This window comes from Chelonoidis abingdonii, chromosome 13, assembly GCF_003597395.2.
Source record: "Chelonoidis abingdonii isolate Lonesome George chromosome 13, CheloAbing_2.0, whole genome shotgun sequence".
In the NCBI taxonomy this organism is placed as follows: Eukaryota; Metazoa; Chordata; order Testudines; family Testudinidae; genus Chelonoidis; species Chelonoidis abingdonii.
Window position 1 is genome coordinate 30953540 of NC_133781.1, and position 19000 is coordinate 30972539.

General features: G+C 45.3%; 1 protein-coding gene across 9 annotated transcripts in view; it reads right to left on the reverse strand.

Moving 5' to 3' along the window:
• Nucleotides 1-19000, reverse strand: part of RNF213 (ring finger protein 213) — an 84225-nt gene that overhangs the window by 33203 nt on the left and 32022 nt on the right. For all 9 annotated transcript variants that reach the window (XM_075071912.1, XM_032797225.2, XM_032797223.2 and 6 more), the window contains 16 exons: nt 18502-18675; nt 18123-18281; nt 17200-17786; nt 16536-16701; nt 15615-15832; nt 14921-15061; nt 14130-14291; nt 12398-13541; nt 10166-10359; nt 9299-9451; nt 4979-8575; nt 3380-3522; nt 3004-3099; nt 2414-2532; nt 1640-1762; nt 629-705 (listed from right to left, as the gene is read on the reverse strand). In XM_075071912.1, coding sequence (XP_074928013.1) covers nt 629-705; nt 1640-1762; nt 2414-2532; nt 3004-3099; nt 3380-3522; nt 4979-8575; nt 9299-9451; nt 10166-10359; nt 12398-13541; nt 14130-14291; nt 14921-15061; nt 15615-15832; nt 16536-16701; nt 17200-17786; nt 18123-18281; nt 18502-18675 — 7253 coding nt within the window. The remainder of the gene's footprint in view (nt 1-628; nt 706-1639; nt 1763-2413; nt 2533-3003; nt 3100-3379; nt 3523-4978; nt 8576-9298; nt 9452-10165; nt 10360-12397; nt 13542-14129; nt 14292-14920; nt 15062-15614; nt 15833-16535; nt 16702-17199; nt 17787-18122; nt 18282-18501; nt 18676-19000) is intronic.

Here is a 19000-nt window from a genome sequence, read left to right on the forward strand (position 1 = left end):
TGGCTCTCCACCTAACATTAACTGAAAGGCAGGACAAGATTCCCACTGGATAATTAGCTAGCTCAGAAACCAGAAGTGGAGGTGATAATATTAACTTAGGAGCTGCAACAAGACAACCTGGGAAATGCAGATTTCGGCAGGACACAGTCGGAGTCTGTCTGACATTTACACATTCTTTTGAGTTCATGTAAAGTATGGTGAGCACAAGCCAGCACTACCAAGTTTCTTGCACAGGTGCTCTCACCAGGATGGACAGGAGTTTGATATTAACATGGTTTAACTGCAAATACCAATTCACACTGGCAAACGAATAAAGCTAAGAGTTCTGAAACGTGGGCCTCAGCTTGAAAGGCACAAACAACTCATAGAGGCCTTTAAAACAGCTGACAGAGACTCAAAGTAAGGGACAAAGAGTAGCCAAGGTGAGTCCCTGGAATGATGTACAGAATCATTCATTTAATGGTTATTTTCAATCATCAGCATTTCTGATGTGAATAACAGTGGGATAACATCAGAGTTGCAAGGATCAGAGACGACTTTGGGTATAAAACAGGTTGTGTACCTTATCAGAGAGCGTAGAGAGGCATATTTAGTAATTCAAAGTAAAAGGAATGGATTCTGAACTTACATCACATTCCTCTGCTTCAGACGCTGCTGTTTCAACCTCCATCTCCTCCTCTTGCTCCTCTCCATTCACTATCATAGCTGCAACCACAAAACACAACTTCTAATTAGAAAGAAAAGCAATTCATTTCTAGGGCAATGGGATAAATGTTTTTAATACAGACTGGACACTAAAGCACTAGATCCTTTACAGAGTCTCAGATCACCTAAAGTGATCTGCCAAGTATGGCTCTCAGCTACAGATGCTGATCCTGCAGGCCCTCATGAAGGAAAGAGAGAAAGCAAGTGACTATGATTTCAGAGCTGGGAGGTAGGCTGGGGAAAGTATAATGTTTTCTTCCTACATATTTAGGTGAGTTAAAATCTAAACATGACAGTGAGAAATTGTTTCCAGTGTCAAATCATCCCAGTTGATCTTCCCTCAATACTTGGCCAGAGCAATGCAGCTCTGAGTGGCAAAACTCCCATTATGCAAATCCTAGGACCCTTTCTCCCATATCTGAGTCCTGAAATGCAGTACACCCTTCTCTTCCAGTCCTAAGACAGGGTGCCAGCGGTGCCCAACAGCATAAGTGTCACTTTTTTGTGACAAAAGACAACAGGGGGGATTTAATCTGAAACCACCAAACTCATTTCACTGATGGCCTGCAACTGGAATGGAGATCTTCAAAGATGATGAGGTAGTGCAAGTGCATCATCTGTAGCCAACTCAACACCCTTCAAAGAAAGTATAAGTTGAGATTTTATGTCTAGTATACCCAGAAACATGGATTTGCTCTACCAGAAATAAATAGCTTTTGCCCAGTGTACAAAAGTTATAAGAGTTTTCAGTACTGAAAACTCTTATAATACTTGCAAGTTCTTATCAGAACCTCTGTGCTTAATGTGGATGCTTTTCTTTCCTCTGCTGAGGCTCTGATCTTCACACATTAGTACATCTGGGATGCATGAACCTCTCATCCTGCTCCCCTGGGTACATCACCATCCCTGTTGTCATGCCGAGCATGTGGCTTACGTTCAGGCCTGTCCACATCCTCACAGAACAGCTGGCTGATAGTGAGGTTCCTCAGGGCAGTCACATCAGAGACCATGTCCTTGGATCTGCGGAGGTCATCAATGTGCACTGACTGCCACAGCCCTGGAAACAAAGAACGAGACATTTCAGGTCTGTAACATGCTCTTCCACAGAAGCTTCTGAGGAACTTTCTGCCAGCACCTTTAAACAACAAACAGAGGTTTGGTCCAACAGGTTTATGCTCCGAACTGCCAGGGTTTGATCTGCGTATCACTGAATAGTTATCTTTCTTGACAATTAAAGAGTTGCAGTGACTTGCTCTGGATACGGTAGTGTACGATTCTCCTCGACTGGAAGGATAAGCATGTTATGGGTGTCTTGAGGGTGCATTTAAAACAAGGAGACTCCACAGGGCACAATAGGGTTGATGGAGGACTTGCTGGGAAAAAGAATAGAGCCTTGGGATCTATTCGTGAGATAGCCAGGGGAAGGGGAAGGGTCCACATCTGGGGTCGTGCTCTAGCTGTGTTTCAGCATTTATTTAGCACTGAGTACAGAAATAAGGGATCCTTCCAGAAGAGACTAGGAGTACTAGGGGCAGGGGAGAATCGAGGTGGGGTGCTGCTTGTAGCAAGCAGTGGCAGCTCTGGTAAGCCACAGGAAGCACTGTCACTGGATTTTTTAAAAAGCAAAACGTATCCAATGGAAATCACTACAATTTTTTGATTGTGGTTCAAATGACGAAACTTGTTGAGCTCTGAAAATGCGTCTTACCTCCATGGAATCCCACATAAGAGGTTCCACCTTCTATCCGTGACAGTTTAGTGATAAAGTAGACAAAGACTGAGACTTTTCCCAACTCCACCTTGTTGATTTCATTAACAGCTGAGTATCTACAAGGAAAGGGAAATGTCTGAGGACAAGTTCAGTACAGTACCCTGGGCACGTACTCCCTCCTTCCACAACACTGGTCAAGGGTAACTGGATTCTCTTCCTCCCCTCTCCTCCAGGAAGAGACAAACATGGACTGGGACTCTCAGACCTTCAGCAGGCTGTCCTGACCCTGTTACTAATAACTTCGTTTTGGGAGACATCCTCTGCTTCCCTCAGCATTTCTAAGCTTTCAAATCTAAATCTTACCTCAGAGAGGGAGCACAAGTCAACCCTGCTCTGTGCACCAGTTTCTGATTTGTCTTTTTTAACATTGTCCAAAGCGTGGTTGGCCCTTGCAAAAGTTAGATCAAATCTACTCCAGTGGTAGATTGCAGAGTGGGAGGCCCCAACAAGTGACACTCCAATAATGCTCTAAGTTAAGACTGGGGAAGACATTACAACAGTCAGCAATTATCTCACGCATGACATACTTGGCTGAGGCAATGAGCTGGGCACTTTGAGAACCATCGTCAAAGTCAGTCTGAATAATTAGGATTTTATTTCCTGACGTAGAATCAAGGAAATTCCTGGGGACAGAAAGAAAATGGAGGAAATAGTTCCATATGAGTTTTGGGTTCTTGCACAGAGAACAAGACATTAAACATCCATCCATGTAAAAATACTGTAATTTTAAAAACAAAATCCCCCTGCCCCAACAACTTGGAGTCACCTTAGTAACCCCTCTCCTCAGCTCCCTCCCTCTGTTTGGTCTGGTATTTATTTTATTGTCCTAATGATCTGTCATCGCTGAATTTAACCTAGACTGTCTGCTCTTCAGCGTAGGATAAGGCAGACAGACAGACTCACCGAATCTCCTTCAGGAATGAGTGCTCTGTGTCGAACTGCTGAAGGGACCAGGACCGGATGGAGAGACTCTGAACCTTACCCTGCACTTCTGCCTTCAAACACTCAGAGTCAGTGGCTGTCAGAAGCCTGGAGAAAGTGGTGATCTTAGAGACAAGAATTGCAATGTGAGTTCTTAGCTCAGACATGAACAAGGAAAGCAGCAATTGAATGACAGCATTTGCCTGTCAATGCTCTGGAACGATGTCATACGCCCTCATTTGTAAGGTGCTCTCTCTGTTAGAGCTCTTCCTCGGAGCGCTCTTGACCCTTGGGTCTCAACTGCATCGTGTTTACACTTTAAAAAAAACCCAACATGCTGATCTCAGGAACTGCGTTAAAGGGGGTGTTTTGGTTTTGCTTTTTTTAAATGTGCCCCTGAAGTCTGAGAGTTCTCAGGACTAGCTGGAGGACTAAGCCTACTAGCCAGAGACAGATACAAAGACAAGTATTCAGGAGGCCCTGACTGGCAGGGTCTAGAGGCAATAAACACCCTGGTCAGAAGGCCCACCATCCTTCCACCCACAGTGCTGGAAAGTGGGAGGAGTAGGGTGCAAAAATTTTTTATCAGGGTGCTGCCCTGGATCCTGTGCATAAACTTTGTTTGTACCCAGTGTCTGGCTAGTAAGCGTCTGAAAAATTTGAAGTCCTCTGACAGCTGCAAGGAAGGACAAGGAAAAAAAGTCTGCTCCATAACACCTCCACCAGCCTTTGTTTGTTTTAAGTTGTCTTCTCCTGTGAATAACCCCACTGTCTGCCTCTGCTGCCGCTCAGAACTCACAGCATAAAATTGATGAGTGAACAATTTCATTTTCTGAGCCCTGCACTACACACGTGGAGTTGTCGTTCCCATCCCACCATGTGTGGCTGTAGATGTTAAGATCTACAAGTGACAACCTAAACCTAGATCTCTCGCATGGCACAAGCATATACTGCTTTTAGAAACAAGGTGCGTCAGATAATATCTTTTATTGGATCAACTTCTGTTAGTGAGAGGGACAAGCTTTGAAGAGCAGATCCCAAGGAAGAGCTCTGTGTAGTTGGAACACCAATATTCCAGACCTGCCATGGCTACAACGCTGCAGAGGATGTGCCTTTGTCAGTTTTCCTTTTCATTTCATTTACTTTTCCTCCTGTATCAGAAACCCTTGGCACACCTGCATCTGGAGCTCTTGGTAAGGGCTCATTTTTATTTTATTTTATTTTTTTGGCTGAGTGATTAGAGGGGGATATTTACAAAGGAAAATTAGGCAGCTAACTCCTATTTGTGCCCTTGAAAATCCCCTTCTAGAGAGCATTTGGAAATGCTACCTCATGGATGCCACAGCCACACAGAGATTAAAGGCTCCAAGATGAATCAGGTGATCACTGAAATGCACCGTTCACCCCACATCACTATAACTGCAGATCTGGGTTTTGAAACAGTGAGAAGGCTCACATTACCCCTACCCATGTGAACTGATACTATAATACCAACAAAGCGAATTCAGAAGCCTAGTGCACGGACAGTTTGTGGACCTAAGGATCTTTTTGGAGAGAGAGAGAAATTTTCGGGAGACTCACCTCAGTGAAGACTGTGCAATGTCTGGACTCTGCATGGATGTGAGCCTGGAGGAAATCCGCAAGCGAAGTGTGCTGCTGCTCTTTAAAGTATTTGTTGGCCAGATGATCTGCCACACAGGAGCTCAGCCGTGAACTGCCCAGGCGAACTACAGAATCTGGTGTTGCACAGTTCAGCAGCACCAGCTGGGCTTCTTGTTGCACATTTGCCATCAGTTCATCAGGTTGGTACCTCTGCTTCAGCTTCTCTGTCACTTGCAGGATGACCGAGGCACAGGTATCAGAGTGGTAACCAATGAAGACTTCAGAAGGGCTATATTCCTGCCTGCCCATGAGGTGCTTCTCTGTATCAAAGGCTATGAAGTCATTCACCCACTTCTTTAGCTCCCCCACAATGTCTCTTTGCCTTTTGTCCAGGACAGTATTGATATCCAGGTAGTGCTTCTCAAGCCTGTTGATCAGTGGGATGGGAAAGTGTTTGTACACTACCTCCTTCTCTTCAATCACAATCAAACGGAACTTTGGGTGCACTCTGCATTTCACTCGATGAGTCCCCAAGCCCAAGTCAACGTACTTTTGGCCAGCAAGGTACACGTAATACTGGTTGAGGGCATCATACAGGCTTTCATAGAGATTCTGCAGGTTGAGGAGGACAACCATCTGCCCTGTTTCCATGCAGATCTTCACACGGTTGATGTTCCTGCAGATCTGGGTGTACTCTTGGTCCTTGGGGAAGCTGGAGCCAAAGATAATCTCTGGCTGCTGTCTTTCGGCAAAAAAAGCCTGTTGGAGGATCTGCAGTGCTGCATAATTTTCAGTTAACACCAGCAGGTATCTGCACTCACCATCCTGACTGTTGCTGCAAATATTCTGCCGGACCAGATCAATGGTGCTGACATCATCAGCGTGTATTTCTCCTTCTTTTGGGATCCTAGATGTAAATATGTCCAAGGCATTGATGTCATCTTTGCCGCTGAAGTTACGGAGAACAACTTGTGCTATGTCACAAGCTGTGGGCTGTCTTTCTGAGGCCTTAGTCAAAGCTAAAATCATTTTTATGAGGCTGTAGTAGTCACGTAACCCAAAGAACTCTCTGTCTTGGGTCTTGCAAATCTTTTCGTATGCGTCCGCGAAGATGGGAAAGTAGCATTCGATTCTCTGCAGGATGATGCGCTCTGAAGAGCAGATCCCCTTTGCGCTTTCTATGAGCTCTTTGTTGCTGGGATCGCCACGTGACACAAAGATACCTCGATTCATCTTGGCGGGGTCCAAGGCCCAGTTGGAGATCCCAATAAAACCAACTTTTTTGTGAGGAAGCGGATCATCATCAATGCAACCATCTTCCAGGAGTGGGTGCAGGGTCTTCAGGGGCATTTTTGGAGAGTCTTCTGCTAGCCCAATCTCATCGAGCACCACCACAGAGACATATTCCTTCAGGTTCTTTCCATCCTGGAAGCGAGCACACTGCTTGAAGGTACCGATGATTCCCTCAGGAGTGGAGTGGGGGCTGCACTGGAAGGACACCAAATGGATTTGTTTCATTTCCTTGTAAAGATCAGAATAAGCAGCCTGCCCTTGCATGGCATCAGCCACGATGGTTTTGGCAAGGGATTTGGAACTCCCAGGCTTTCCAACAAGAAACAGAGGGATTTTAAGTTCAATGCAGATGACCATCATAAAGACATTTTCCTTCAAGGCTAAGTTCCTCGCTATGGTATTTCTTAGAGGCACGCCACTCAAGAACAGATCTTGCATTAGGCTGATTTCTTCTAGAATCCCTTTCTGGCTATCATAAGGTTTTGGAAGGTACTCACAGATAACACTTCTGTACAATTCTTTCTTTTCCAAGGATGCATGATAGCAAACACCGACTGAAAGTACTAAGGACCAGATGACTCTGTTTCTCTTTAATTTACATTTATCAGACCCCTTCTCTGCAAGATGCTGCTCCAGATTATTTAGCAGAAGCTCACTGTGGCTGTAAAACCACTTGAAAACTTCGACACAGCGCTCCACATCCCTGAGGCTGACAAAGCTGCATTCATCATTTCTTCCTCTCATGTACCTCTGAGAGACAAAAAGCACGTCTGTTATTACCCCAATTTCAGTGGTAGATATTTGTATCAACTCAGTAAGTCTTTGTACAATCTGTTGTATGTATATTTTTTCAGTGATATCGTTCAGCTGCCCAAAATCCCACACCAGAGGGATCATGCTTGGAGGGAGAGCATGGACACGGTACACAAGCTGCCTCAGTGGAATGGAGCCAAGTTTATCTTTGGTCTTATCTGCTTTTACACGGTAGCCTAGACCAGCTGACTCCAGTCGCTGAATCATCTTTTCTGTGTGCTTACGGTAAGGGTTGCACGCTGCAATGATCTGCAAACCCGAGCCACTGGCCAAAGGCTGCCCTTCTACCGTGTGGTCACACAGAACTTCCTTGATGCTGCCGACAGCTTGAGTCGTGTTGGCTTCATCAAAAAACAGGATTGTGTCAAACTGATGTTGCCGCTTATTGGAAATAGCTATGTCTTCTGCTTCCCTGATCTTGGCATATATCATGTCCGCACTTGTGCCTCCATGAACTTTCACAAGTTTCATGTTCTCTGCATCAACACCACTCCTGCGCAGCTCACACAGGAATTTTATAAGCCTTGTTTTCCCACAACCCGTTTCCCCCATGATAATAACTGGAATGCCACATCTGAATCGCATCTCAATAGCAAAAATCTTGAGTATATTGTCTGTTGTCAGCTCGTAGGTTTCATCAGGGTCCACTGGCCACTGAATTCCCAAAACCAAGCAAAGTTTCTCCAGCTTCTCACCTCTGGGCAACTGATCGAAGTTAATATTGAAGGGAACTCTCTGAAGTACCAATCCCCTGTACAGCTGTACAGTCATTACGTCTTTCTTGATGATATTGCCATTCATGGGATTAATGGCATCAACGCCACCTTTATTATTGGTCTGCAGATGGAAGCCAATGAATGTCATGGATACGCGGTCTTCGTTGAAGAAAATATATGGGTGGGGCTCAGACTCCCACTTTTTCCGAATGCGGAAAGGAATAAGATCCTCTTCCGTGACTCCTTTCATGTCAAAAATTTGCCTCCCTGGGCTCTGATCAGAAATGTTTAATGTGGGTGTTGCAAAATCCCTTGCCATTAAAATCATGAAGGAGACCACAAAATTTTTGAAACCCTGCAGAGTGTCCTGGACAAAGGCAGGGTTACAGAAAACAGAAGCTTCACAGTCTCTCAACTGAACATTCAGGAACCAAGCAAAGTTTCGCAGTTCTGACCAGGTGGGATCTATCACCCCACAATGTATCAGGAACAGCTGTAGGCACTCCACTGGGGTCCCTTCAACAGAGCCTTCTTCATAGCAGAACATATCAAGATTATCCCCACGATCAAATCGTTTCAAGTACTGGAAAGGTCTCTGGAAGGCCTCACTGCAAAACTCCTTCTGATCCATTCCAGGTTCTGAGCAGTACTCAGATGGGTCTCTTTGCAGACCCATATCCAGCACCTCCTTGGGAGACTTACAAGTTATTTTGGGGAACACATCAAGGAAATTATACTTCTGTCCATGTGAAACCTACAAGGGGTAGGAGGGACATAAATAAGTCCTTGTAAGGTTTTGGCCTTAATCATCTCATGCTGTTTCTTTTACCTGTCCTCGCAGATTGTAGACACCCTTTTTTGGCAAGACTGATTAGCTACTGCAGGGTTACACAGCTGGGGCACTTTTTAAAACATGTAGAGCAGAATGTGAGTGTAGCTGCAATAGCAATTCTCTGTCCCTCATATATTCCCTTTCTCCCTCCACCCCCACAACATTATTATTCCCATTTACTGCCTCCCCACCTTTTCAATACCGCCTCACAGAGGGGGGCTGTTTCTGTCATTTCCCCCTCTCCCCAACTCTACTTCTGAATTTACAAAAAAAAAAAAAACTATAAATAAATAAAATTCCAAGGTTTGTCACAAATACAAGATACATTTAAAAGATCAGACTTTGCGCTTCTCTTTCCATGCAAATGTTATAGTGTAGCCAGTACCGTACAGCCAGCAGGAAGTGGCAATTAGCTGTAACCAAATTAAGGAAATCGTTGCAGCCTTGATTTACTGTCTGCTTGTGATGTAAAGCAGGAACATTTATAATAGGACTTTGTGCTGAAGACACACTGTGCATTCCAATACATTAAAATATGAGGTGTCTATATTACATCACTCCATAGAATATATCGCATAATAAATACAAGTAACACAAAAACACACGGAGACAAGTGACAAGCGTAGAGAATTTACAGATACATACAAATCTTGACGGTTTCTTAGGTGCTGGAGGTACGTCAAGAATTTCAACGACATACAAATGGCACTGCTGACGTAGCCACATTTTCCCATCAGTGTCTGTCAGATACTGTAAAACTAACAGCTTAAAAAGAAACTCTGAAATTCTACTCTGGACCTAAATGAATACCAGAAAGAGACACATTAGACGAAGAATGCAGAGTGAGAAATTTCTAGGTTAGGCAAAATTTGATATAGAGACACATACACCCACACCCACACACACCATCATTTGTATTTAATATTTTTTTATATTTTTATCAGGGGTAATTTTCACAGTTGCAGGAAACTACGGAGAGGTGGAGGGGTGTCAAACATTTATGACAGTTGATATTGAGATTCGAAAAGCTAAAACTTTTTAAACCCTTAAAGCAAAAACTGTCAACGTATACAAAGTAAACAACCTTAAATCAACAAATCATACTTGGTGTTACTGTTCGTTTGCTAATCCATTGGTAACAAGCCTAGTTCCAAAGTCTAAATCACTGGATTTTGACTCTAAGAGGTTCTCAAGCAGCTGTTTCCTTACTTTGCCCATCTGTAAATTCTGATTATTACTGTAGAAATATTTCTTCATCAGTCTGAGTGTGTGTACGGGGAAATAGACATTTATCCACAATTTACCAGTCAAAATCTAATCTTTCCAAGCCTATATTTTCCCTCATATTTAAGCTTAACTGTTTTGGTTGGAAATAACCTCTCCTAATAAAATATCTCACTTAGAAAAGACAGGAAACTTTTAAAGGAAAGATACCGAATACCATTCAAGATAGGTGAAGCTGTGATGACATGGTATCAAAATGGAATATCATGGATTTTTGCTGGTACTCACTGATGAGGTGATATCAAAATGGAATATCATGGGTTTTTGCTGGTACTGCAAGTGCAGGAAGGACAGGAGAGATCTCAGCACTTTGCCTTCATCCACGTGCGGTTCAATCAGCCTGATGGTTTTTAGAGGCACGCTAGTATCATGTAGTTTTGTCTTCAGTTTTTCATTTAGCCTCTTCACATACAGAGATTTTCCTGTGATCATTTTAAAAAGGGGGACACATTCATTGTAAGTGAGAGCTAGAAAACAAAAATATATAGAAAAATGGTGGACTGCCATATTGGAAAAAAGTGGACAGCTGCTTCCTAAATCCAGTCTGCCCCTTGATTATCTTACTAAGGATCTATTCTGAGAGGAGGAAAGGCCTGAATTTGCTTGGAGTGGTTGTTGGTGGCTCAGGAACTGAGCTGAAGCTGTCTCCTGCCACTGAACGATGCCTTTGCCCATATTTGCTGGATTCCATTGAGGAGTCTGGTGAGAGAGATGTTGCTATTCATGATCTTTTCTTTAAGATTCACATAAAACTATTTTCTGTTACATGGGGCTGTTTCTAAAAGTCATAATCTCAGGTAAGACAGGCAGCTGACAGGCAGGCTTCCAAGTATCTATGTCAAGTGTCCTCAAGCTTCCTCTCCTGTAGGTTTTTGGACATAAACCCCCCTTTTTGGGGTACAAATCAAATGGCCATTGACTCAGCTGCACTCAGGTTCCATTGGGCGAGTTAAGGGAAAGGGAGCCCAGAGGGAGTTGGTTGCAGTTCTTAGCTTCTTGGCTGGTACCATGTCAGCCCCAGTCAGATATGAGAACATGGAGGTTGTACTAATCCAGAGGTCAGCAGCCTTCGGCACGCAACCCATCAGGGCAACCCGCGCCTCTTCCTGCAGCTCCCATTGAATGGCAATGGCGAACCGTGGCCACTGGGAGCTGCGGGGGCCGTGCCTGCGGACGGTCAACATAAAAATATTGTTTTGCAGCCCGCCAGCAAATTACCCTGATGGGCCGCATGCCAAAGGTTGTTAACCTCTCTTCTAATCTACCCCAGCTGGCTACAGTCACTAGGGGCCATAGAAGGAATGCCAGAGTGCAGCCCTCACCACAGGTGCTGCAGGGCACCTGGAGTCGCAGCTGGCTATCCCAGCTCTCCACCCATTCCGTGCTTCGTAACAGCACTGAACCTGGTGCCTGCCAGCCCCTTTTGAGCCCCCTGCACCAATATGAAGGGACAGCAGTGGAGCAGGAAATCTAGGCCCAGGTCTTCCATAAGTCAAGCCATGGCTGCAACTACTGAAAGAGCTGCCCTGGGTTTCCAGTTTTTATCTACAAATATAAATTTGTCCACTAGGCTCTGATCACTTCCTCAGAGGAATGCAGGAGTTTTCCATTCCGATCCTAATCAGTTTCTCTCGGGTAGGGCACTGCCAAGGCAGAAGTTCTGAAGGGCGTGTGGACGTACAGGAGCCCTCTGACGAGGCCTAGGTACAAGTCTGAACTGCTTGTAGTACATGCAGAAAAGTAAAGCCCACTGGTGCCCTACTGGGAGAGAGGTCAGGACCCAGAAGTCACAAACATACTGGTTTTAAAGCACAAGGTCGTAGAAGATTTTAGAATGACAGCAAAAGTCTGAAAGAAAGACCTAAAAAAGAGCTCAGGGTAGGTTCGAAAGCTTGTCTCTCTCATCAATGCAAGCTGGTCCAATAGATATCAGCTCTCCACCTTGTCTCAGTGACAGCCCCACAGTCTCTCAGCTGTTGTGTTCTGGATCAGGCTCTAAAACTGCACACTCATCCAGATACACACACCACATTTATTTGCCTGACTGCATGTTTTAGTTTCAGCATTTCACGACAGCAGACTCTGTGGCCTAGGGTGGGCCTTCTCAACCTTTTTCTTTCCGAGTTCCACTTCAACAGGCTATAAAAACTCCATGGCCCACCTGTGCCAAAACTACTGGTTTTCTGCATATAAAAGCCAGGACTGGCATTAGAGGGTTGCAAGCAGGGCAACTGCCTGGGGCACCCCGTGAAGCTAAGCTGCTCAGGCTTCTGCTTCAGCCCTGAGTGACAGGGCTCAGGGCCCCAGTCTTCAGCCCCATGCAATCGGATTTTGGCTTTCTGCCCTAGTCCCCAGCGAGTCTAATGCTGGTGCTGCCTGGCAGACCCCCTGAAACCTGCTCGCGACACTGCAGGGGGCCCCGGACCCCTGGTTGAGAACCACTGGCCTAGGGCACCTTACCTACTCCAGCTCTTTTAGAGGACACGATCCCAACACACATGTTGTCATTGAACACAGAAGCTGCTGACCCTGCAGGATGTGTGACTCTGTAATGGTTCCGAAGGTACGTCTGGATGTCCTGTAGTTGCTCCTGGGGTATCATGTGCACTTTGTACTGGCTGAAGACGGAAGGGATGTAGCTGTGCTCTCTCTCACAGTCACACAGGATCACTAGGCGATAGTTGTCCTGGTGGAGCTGCCTGCACAGGCTCTGGAACAGCTTCTCCAGCCTGTAACTGACATCATAGCTCAGCTCATCTGCATAGAGCATGGTGTAAATCTTCTCCCCTTTGCAGCCTGGCGTGAGGCATCGCCGCAGGAAGAGCCCTGCTTGCTCAATGTCTGTCTCTGGGGTGCACAAGAGCACCTCAGCGTAAGTGGGCAGGGCCTGGTGTGGACTGTTCATGTAGATGGCCAGTGCTGAAGTCAGCACGTCGGAGCGAGGGCAGATGACGAGGTTGGGCCTGCCAACATGCAGGCCTCGTGGGAGAACTCGAGTGACACTTTCCTTCTCCAAATCAGCCAGACTGGCCAGACAGCTGCCGAGGGTATCAATATCCCAACAGCCCGGAAGGAACGAGCTCATGCACGCTATGTACAAGTCCCAGACCTGCTGCAGCTGTGTTGTCAGGTCTCCCTCGTGGCACAGCAGCTCCGGCAAGTTAGAAATATTCTTTCTTGATCTGTCAGACACCACGTGCTTGGAGGCCATACGCACATCTTGTCTGGTGCAGTTGTGTTTTATGAATGAGAGCATCATTAAGGCATTCTCACTGGGCTGTGGCATTCCAAGTTCTCTGCACAGGTAAACCAACTGCTCAGAGGTGTAGTAATTCAGGTAAAAATACTGAGATCGCTTCTCAGACATAAAGCATTTCCATTTCTCTAGGAACTTCTCCATCTCCCTGCAGAGGTCCAGGAGCATTGCCATCATGTCTCCTGTTCCAGAAAGCTCTTGAACAAGTTTCAAACGGAAGTCCATGCTAATGCACACCTCACTCATGGGTGAGCAGTACACGTGGGCAATCCAGGATCGGAAGAGCATGTTCCCAGCTGAATAAAGGTCTATAAAGGACAGCGCAAGTCTCTGGACATTAGAAAACACCTGTGCAGGGGACAACAAAAAATAGCGAGAAACAGATTTTACAGGGACTGTTGAGGCTAAGGTGCTTCTTCCCAGCTGTGAAATGACCCCGCTATCTTTAATTAAAAGGGAAAGGGACAGAGTCTGGGAGCTAGTGAAAGGTGCCTGGATTGACAATCCTGGAAACTGAAGGTCTTAATGGGGCTCACAGCTGTCCTGTGGGGATTACCAGAAAGGAATTCAGTCTCTATGTTTCCATTCAAACCTTGGCCACTCTGCTGGGACAGCCAACGAGGGGATCAGGTGTTATGTGGACAGCTATCTGCTACAGGTTGGAATGAGACCAGCCAACTCACTCCACGCAGACTGGAGAACGGGGGAGAACACTCCTGATTCAAACACCAACCTGGTCCACATTCAAATAGGAAAAATGGAGGAGGAGAAAGGTTTCGTATCCCGTTGTCAATCCCTGAAGCAGTTAGTTCCACCTCTGCAATTTTTAATGTTAATTGACTGTTTAAAAACTGACGTGATAAGGTTACAGTCTACCCCCAGCCCCAGGAGAGCAGGAAACACCTTAAACATGGAAAGTAGCTATTGAAACCTGACCTCAGAAAATTTCTCCACCTCCATGCCCTGGTCTCCCTTTCCTGACATCAGCATCAGCTTGTTCAGCAGCTCCCGGAGCTCCTCCAGGGAGTACTGTCGCATCTCTTCACTGTCACCATGGCTCTCCGGGAGGCTGAGGAGCAGGACAGTGTCCAGAGAAACCTGCCAGGGAATACAAATCATTAGCGCAGACACATTTTATTGTCATCTTCCCTGGTTTATACAATGCTCATGGACAGCTATGGAGAGCTTTCCTGTCTTGTCACCTGTAACTAGGAACAGAGAGGGCAGATGGGGCCAACAATAAGCAGAGGTCAGTGCCACACCCTAAAAAAGAGACTGGACAAGGAGGTGGAAGAGCTACAATTACCTAGGAAACAAAGCATTAGGTGTTAATTAGAGATCAGCAGCTTAGGACAGCAGCAGAAAACTGTCATCACAGGGTGGACTCAATAGGAAAAGCCTTTGGCCTCCCCACATGATCTGTCTGCTGCTTCTACTGTCACACAATAACCCTTGTTACATGATCGAATTGAACTGTTGCTGGAAATTGTTTTCTCACAATAGGTCTCGCTGAACTGGCACCAGAAACAGTTTAAGTGGCATTGGAGACAAGACAAAAACCTCTTTCAATACTGTTCCAGATAGCTGGACTCTTTTTGCAGGGTTAGTGCTCTTTGCTAGCACTGTAAAGCTAGCCAGTCAGGACAGATGGACAGACAGATGGATGGGGCAAAAAGGCCTTGAACACTGGGACAGTGCACCCTGCAGCCAAGTGAGCGAAGTCTCACCTTCTGGCCCTCTGGCGGCGCCCTGATGACATATATTCCTTTGCTGTTGATTGTAGTTGCTAGCGATAAAGATGACAGTTCCACGGATCCATGGCTCTCTTTCACTGTTTTTAACCATTCCAAGTGTCGAGCAGAATCTTGCTATGGGGAGAATAGGGAAGCTATAATTCAGATTACTCCCATTCATTACTTCACTTTGTCTGTCAGTTCACCCAGTGAGATCATCCTAAACACTGGCATGTCCAACAGAGGTCACGAGAGACAGAACTGCCAGCAAGGGAGGAGAAGGGAGTTGTTGCCAGTCATGGAACGATCCCCCAGTAACATGTAGGTGCCAGAGTGTTTAAAGATTGACATCCAGGGACACCTAATGAGCAGATTGTTAAGGGGCCTGACTATATCACAGCCCAAGGAATATCAAATCTTACCAATCGCAGCTCATATGGTAGGTAAGAGCCTGCACTGCTCTAAAGCCTCTTGGTGTACATAGGTACACAGGGATGAATTAGCATACAGCAGCAGCAGCAGCTTAGGCTCAGGATCGCTGTGCTTCAGTTGATTAAAATTAGAAACATAACAAGAGCTGCATCTACATGCCCATAGGAATGGCTGGCTGTACATCGATCCCCCAGCTGTATTATAAAAAGCTGGAGGGTAACAAGATGAACTGAGGGATCAGTACTGTGGGATTTACCAGTTTCTTGGGCAGGGTTACATCACTTTCCAGGGCTTTCCACAACTTCTTCAAGCACTGCATGAACTCCTCGAACCCCGACTCCCGCTTCAGCTCATACAGCAGGGAGGAGTAGCCTAGCACAGCATCGTGGAAACAAGCCACACGATCCACATCCATGTCATTCTCCCCCGCTGAGATGGAGGCCAAGTCCACAAACACCTTCAGCTCATTGATATCTTAGGGAAATGGACAATGGAGTTCAACACCATTTTGTTTAATTTCATTCTGCAACAAGATGCCAGCATGCTTAAACCAGAGTCTAAAATCATCCCCTAGAAGCATCTCATTGCAGACCTCTCCATTTTCTCCTGCAAGCTGTTACTCCTGACAGCTTCACTAGGTGATCCCTCCTCATTACCCACATCCTTGGTCCTTTCTTTTCTAAGAGGAGTAAACTGTGGAGTGGAGGAACAGCAGGGAAGGAAACAAAGCTCTCTACTTATGGGGGAGGGAAGGGGTAAGTACCTGGCCTGACCGACAGAGAATCAGTGAGGCCACTCCTGTTATTGTTAAATAAGAGCAATGGTCTTTGTTCTTTCAATTAATAAGCAATCTGCACTAAGTTTATCAGCGTTATCATCTCTGATAACTAGCAGTGGTATCAAACAGCAGGTGTCAGACAGGGTACCAGCATTCATCAAATCCATCTAATAGTATCTAAGTGTGTTCTCTCTTCTGAGGGCCACTGCACAGCACTTTGCAAACCCACATACATAAGAGATGCTTGTACCTGTCAGTATGAGATAGGTCAGTTCTCATACGGTTACCAGATGGGTCAGAACCTTCTCAAATCCCAAGAAGACGGCATCACTCCTATATCACTTGTGCCTTTTCCTGCCCAATTTCCAAAAGCAAACAGTAGGAGGACATTTATTTTACCTTCCAGAGCCTCTTTGACCCAGCTGATGAAGTCCTTCCGGAGTGCGAGTTCCTCAAGGCACCTTCGACGGGGCTCAGTGATCCCCTGCAGCCATTCCTTAACACGCATCAGAGCAGGGCTGATGGAGTCCAGTTTTTCTTTCTTAAAGGATTCAAAAGTGTCCGTCTGTAAAGGCAAATGGTGCAAATGGATCAAAAAGAATCCACAATAACGGCCATTATAACTTCCTCCTGGTGGGGGAAAAATGAAGGAGGAACCCTTCTCCCACACCTGAAACAGAAGCATCAGATATTAATCAGTGTGTGAGTTCCATCCGCTAGACCATAGCTGCCAGGGCTGCGAGTCCACAGACTTGAGTTACTCTGCCACTGAACCACTGTGTTTCTTTGAGCAAGTCATTTCACCTCTGTGCACCTCACCTACCTGATCTGTAAATGGGATAATAATGCTTAGTCACCTTTGTAAAGTGCTTTGAGATCTATGCAAAGCATTATACTATTAAATTATTATTTTAAAAGGAGACTGCACAGTGCATGGCCTAAGTAAAGCTGTTCGGAGCCAAACATTAATCCTGCCAGACAGAGAAAGACTTACAACAGGGTTCAGATTTACGTCTTCCTAAGCAGTGTCTGAACACTGGTTGGTTTAAAGTGAAATACTCACAAAGTTCAACAACATTTGTAGGATTCTGAAGTCACCGGAGAGGTTTAAGCCCTCTTTGACCTTGGCAATGACCTTAGCAGAGTCGAAAGCTAAGTGCAGTTCATGGTACTGCTGGATTTGCTGAAGCCGTTGTCCTATCCATTCTCTGTTGTCTACTGGGTCCAGCTTGCACATGATCTGAAGGTCAGCACTGATCTGCTCATAATGGCTTGTAAAATCCTTGAATATAGTGTCTACCTCAGCAAATGTGAGCTTTCCAGATTTCAGATCATTATACAGTCTTCTATATTCATGGTAACAAGAAGAGAATAAATCATCAAGCTCCAGTATAGGAATAACCTGCTCTTCCGAACCCTCATCTTCCTCCACCATCATTTGGGCTTCCCTCTCCCAGCAGAGCTGGAAGATGTGACTGTCCTTGTACGTGTGCATAATCTGAGCCACCTTCTTCAATTCTGGGCTCAGGTTGTAGTATGTTTCTAGGGTGCCCTCCACGGGAAAGTTCAGCTGCCTCACATCCACAACTTCAGCCAGTTCTTTTGAATCCAGATTTTCGTGATACTTCTCCTCAACTTCAACAATATCCACTTTAAACAAAGAAAGTCAAACATCAGTTTGCAACTTTTTACCCTATTCTCATATTCCAGCTCTCTTGACCAGACATTGAATGATTCAGTACCACAAAACATCAACCTCTTAGATCCCTAGAGGTATCAATCACTTAGTAACATGAAATACACGAACACTTCTTCTCCTGCTCTCCCTATTGCAAGTTTCTTCACTGACTTTTTTTCAGACTCCTCTCCCCAGTTGTTTCTAGTCTCATTCCAGACTTTGGTTCAACCCAGTAATTACTGAACAAAATCAGCTATGCTGAAAACCCTCAAAGATCTTACTTCAAAGTGGTCCCCAAAAAAACGTACCTTTTATAAATGCCTGCACCTTCCTGCACATGTCCAGAAGGGTTCCTATCCAATTTTTCTCTCTCTTTAGAGAGACTATTTCTTCCTTCCTCCACACTAGAACTTTTTCCAGATCATTCTGCTGCTTTTTTTTCTCTTGGGATGAGAGACGCTTATGCTCTGAAATGAAAATTGTCAGTAATCACCAAGAAAATCCCACACTGTGGGGCAGAAGGAGAGAACTCATCTCCTCCAAAAATGATACACTTCAGTAGGTGATGCTGCTGCCGCACATCAGTAATGAAAACATGGAGTTGGGAGCACCATATAAAACACCCTCCAGAATGATCAGAGTAGGCCTTGAGCCCATACCCCCTTAAACACAGACATGTACACTTACGTAATTCCCATAGGCAAATAAACTGTTTCTTGTGCTTTATAATAAGCTCCAAATGTTTAACTAGGATACATCCATTCAGGAGGTTTTCAGCAAGGTTTGTGAACACAGAGTCAGCCACAGCCATTAACTTCTTAGCGGCATCAGTAAGTTGTTCCAGGATCTTCCCACCTGCTCCTATCAGAGAAACAAAGGATTTAAACCCTGAATCTTGCCTCCAAAAGCCCAGAACTAGGAAAGAGGAGGAAACTATTGCCATATGGAAAAGAAACACTTTATGTCTCTTCATTTCACCATGACCTAACTGTAAAGTCTGTAATCTTGTTGTGTTGCACCAGTACCACAATACTAGTGATCTACATCATTCACCCTTTTTAAAGAGTAGTCACCCACAAATACCCATGATCTAAACTGAGACATCTTGATACATCCTCCATGGACACACAGCACAGTGCAAAAATCCAACCCTCATTCCTAGGATGACATCCCTGGGGAGAAAATA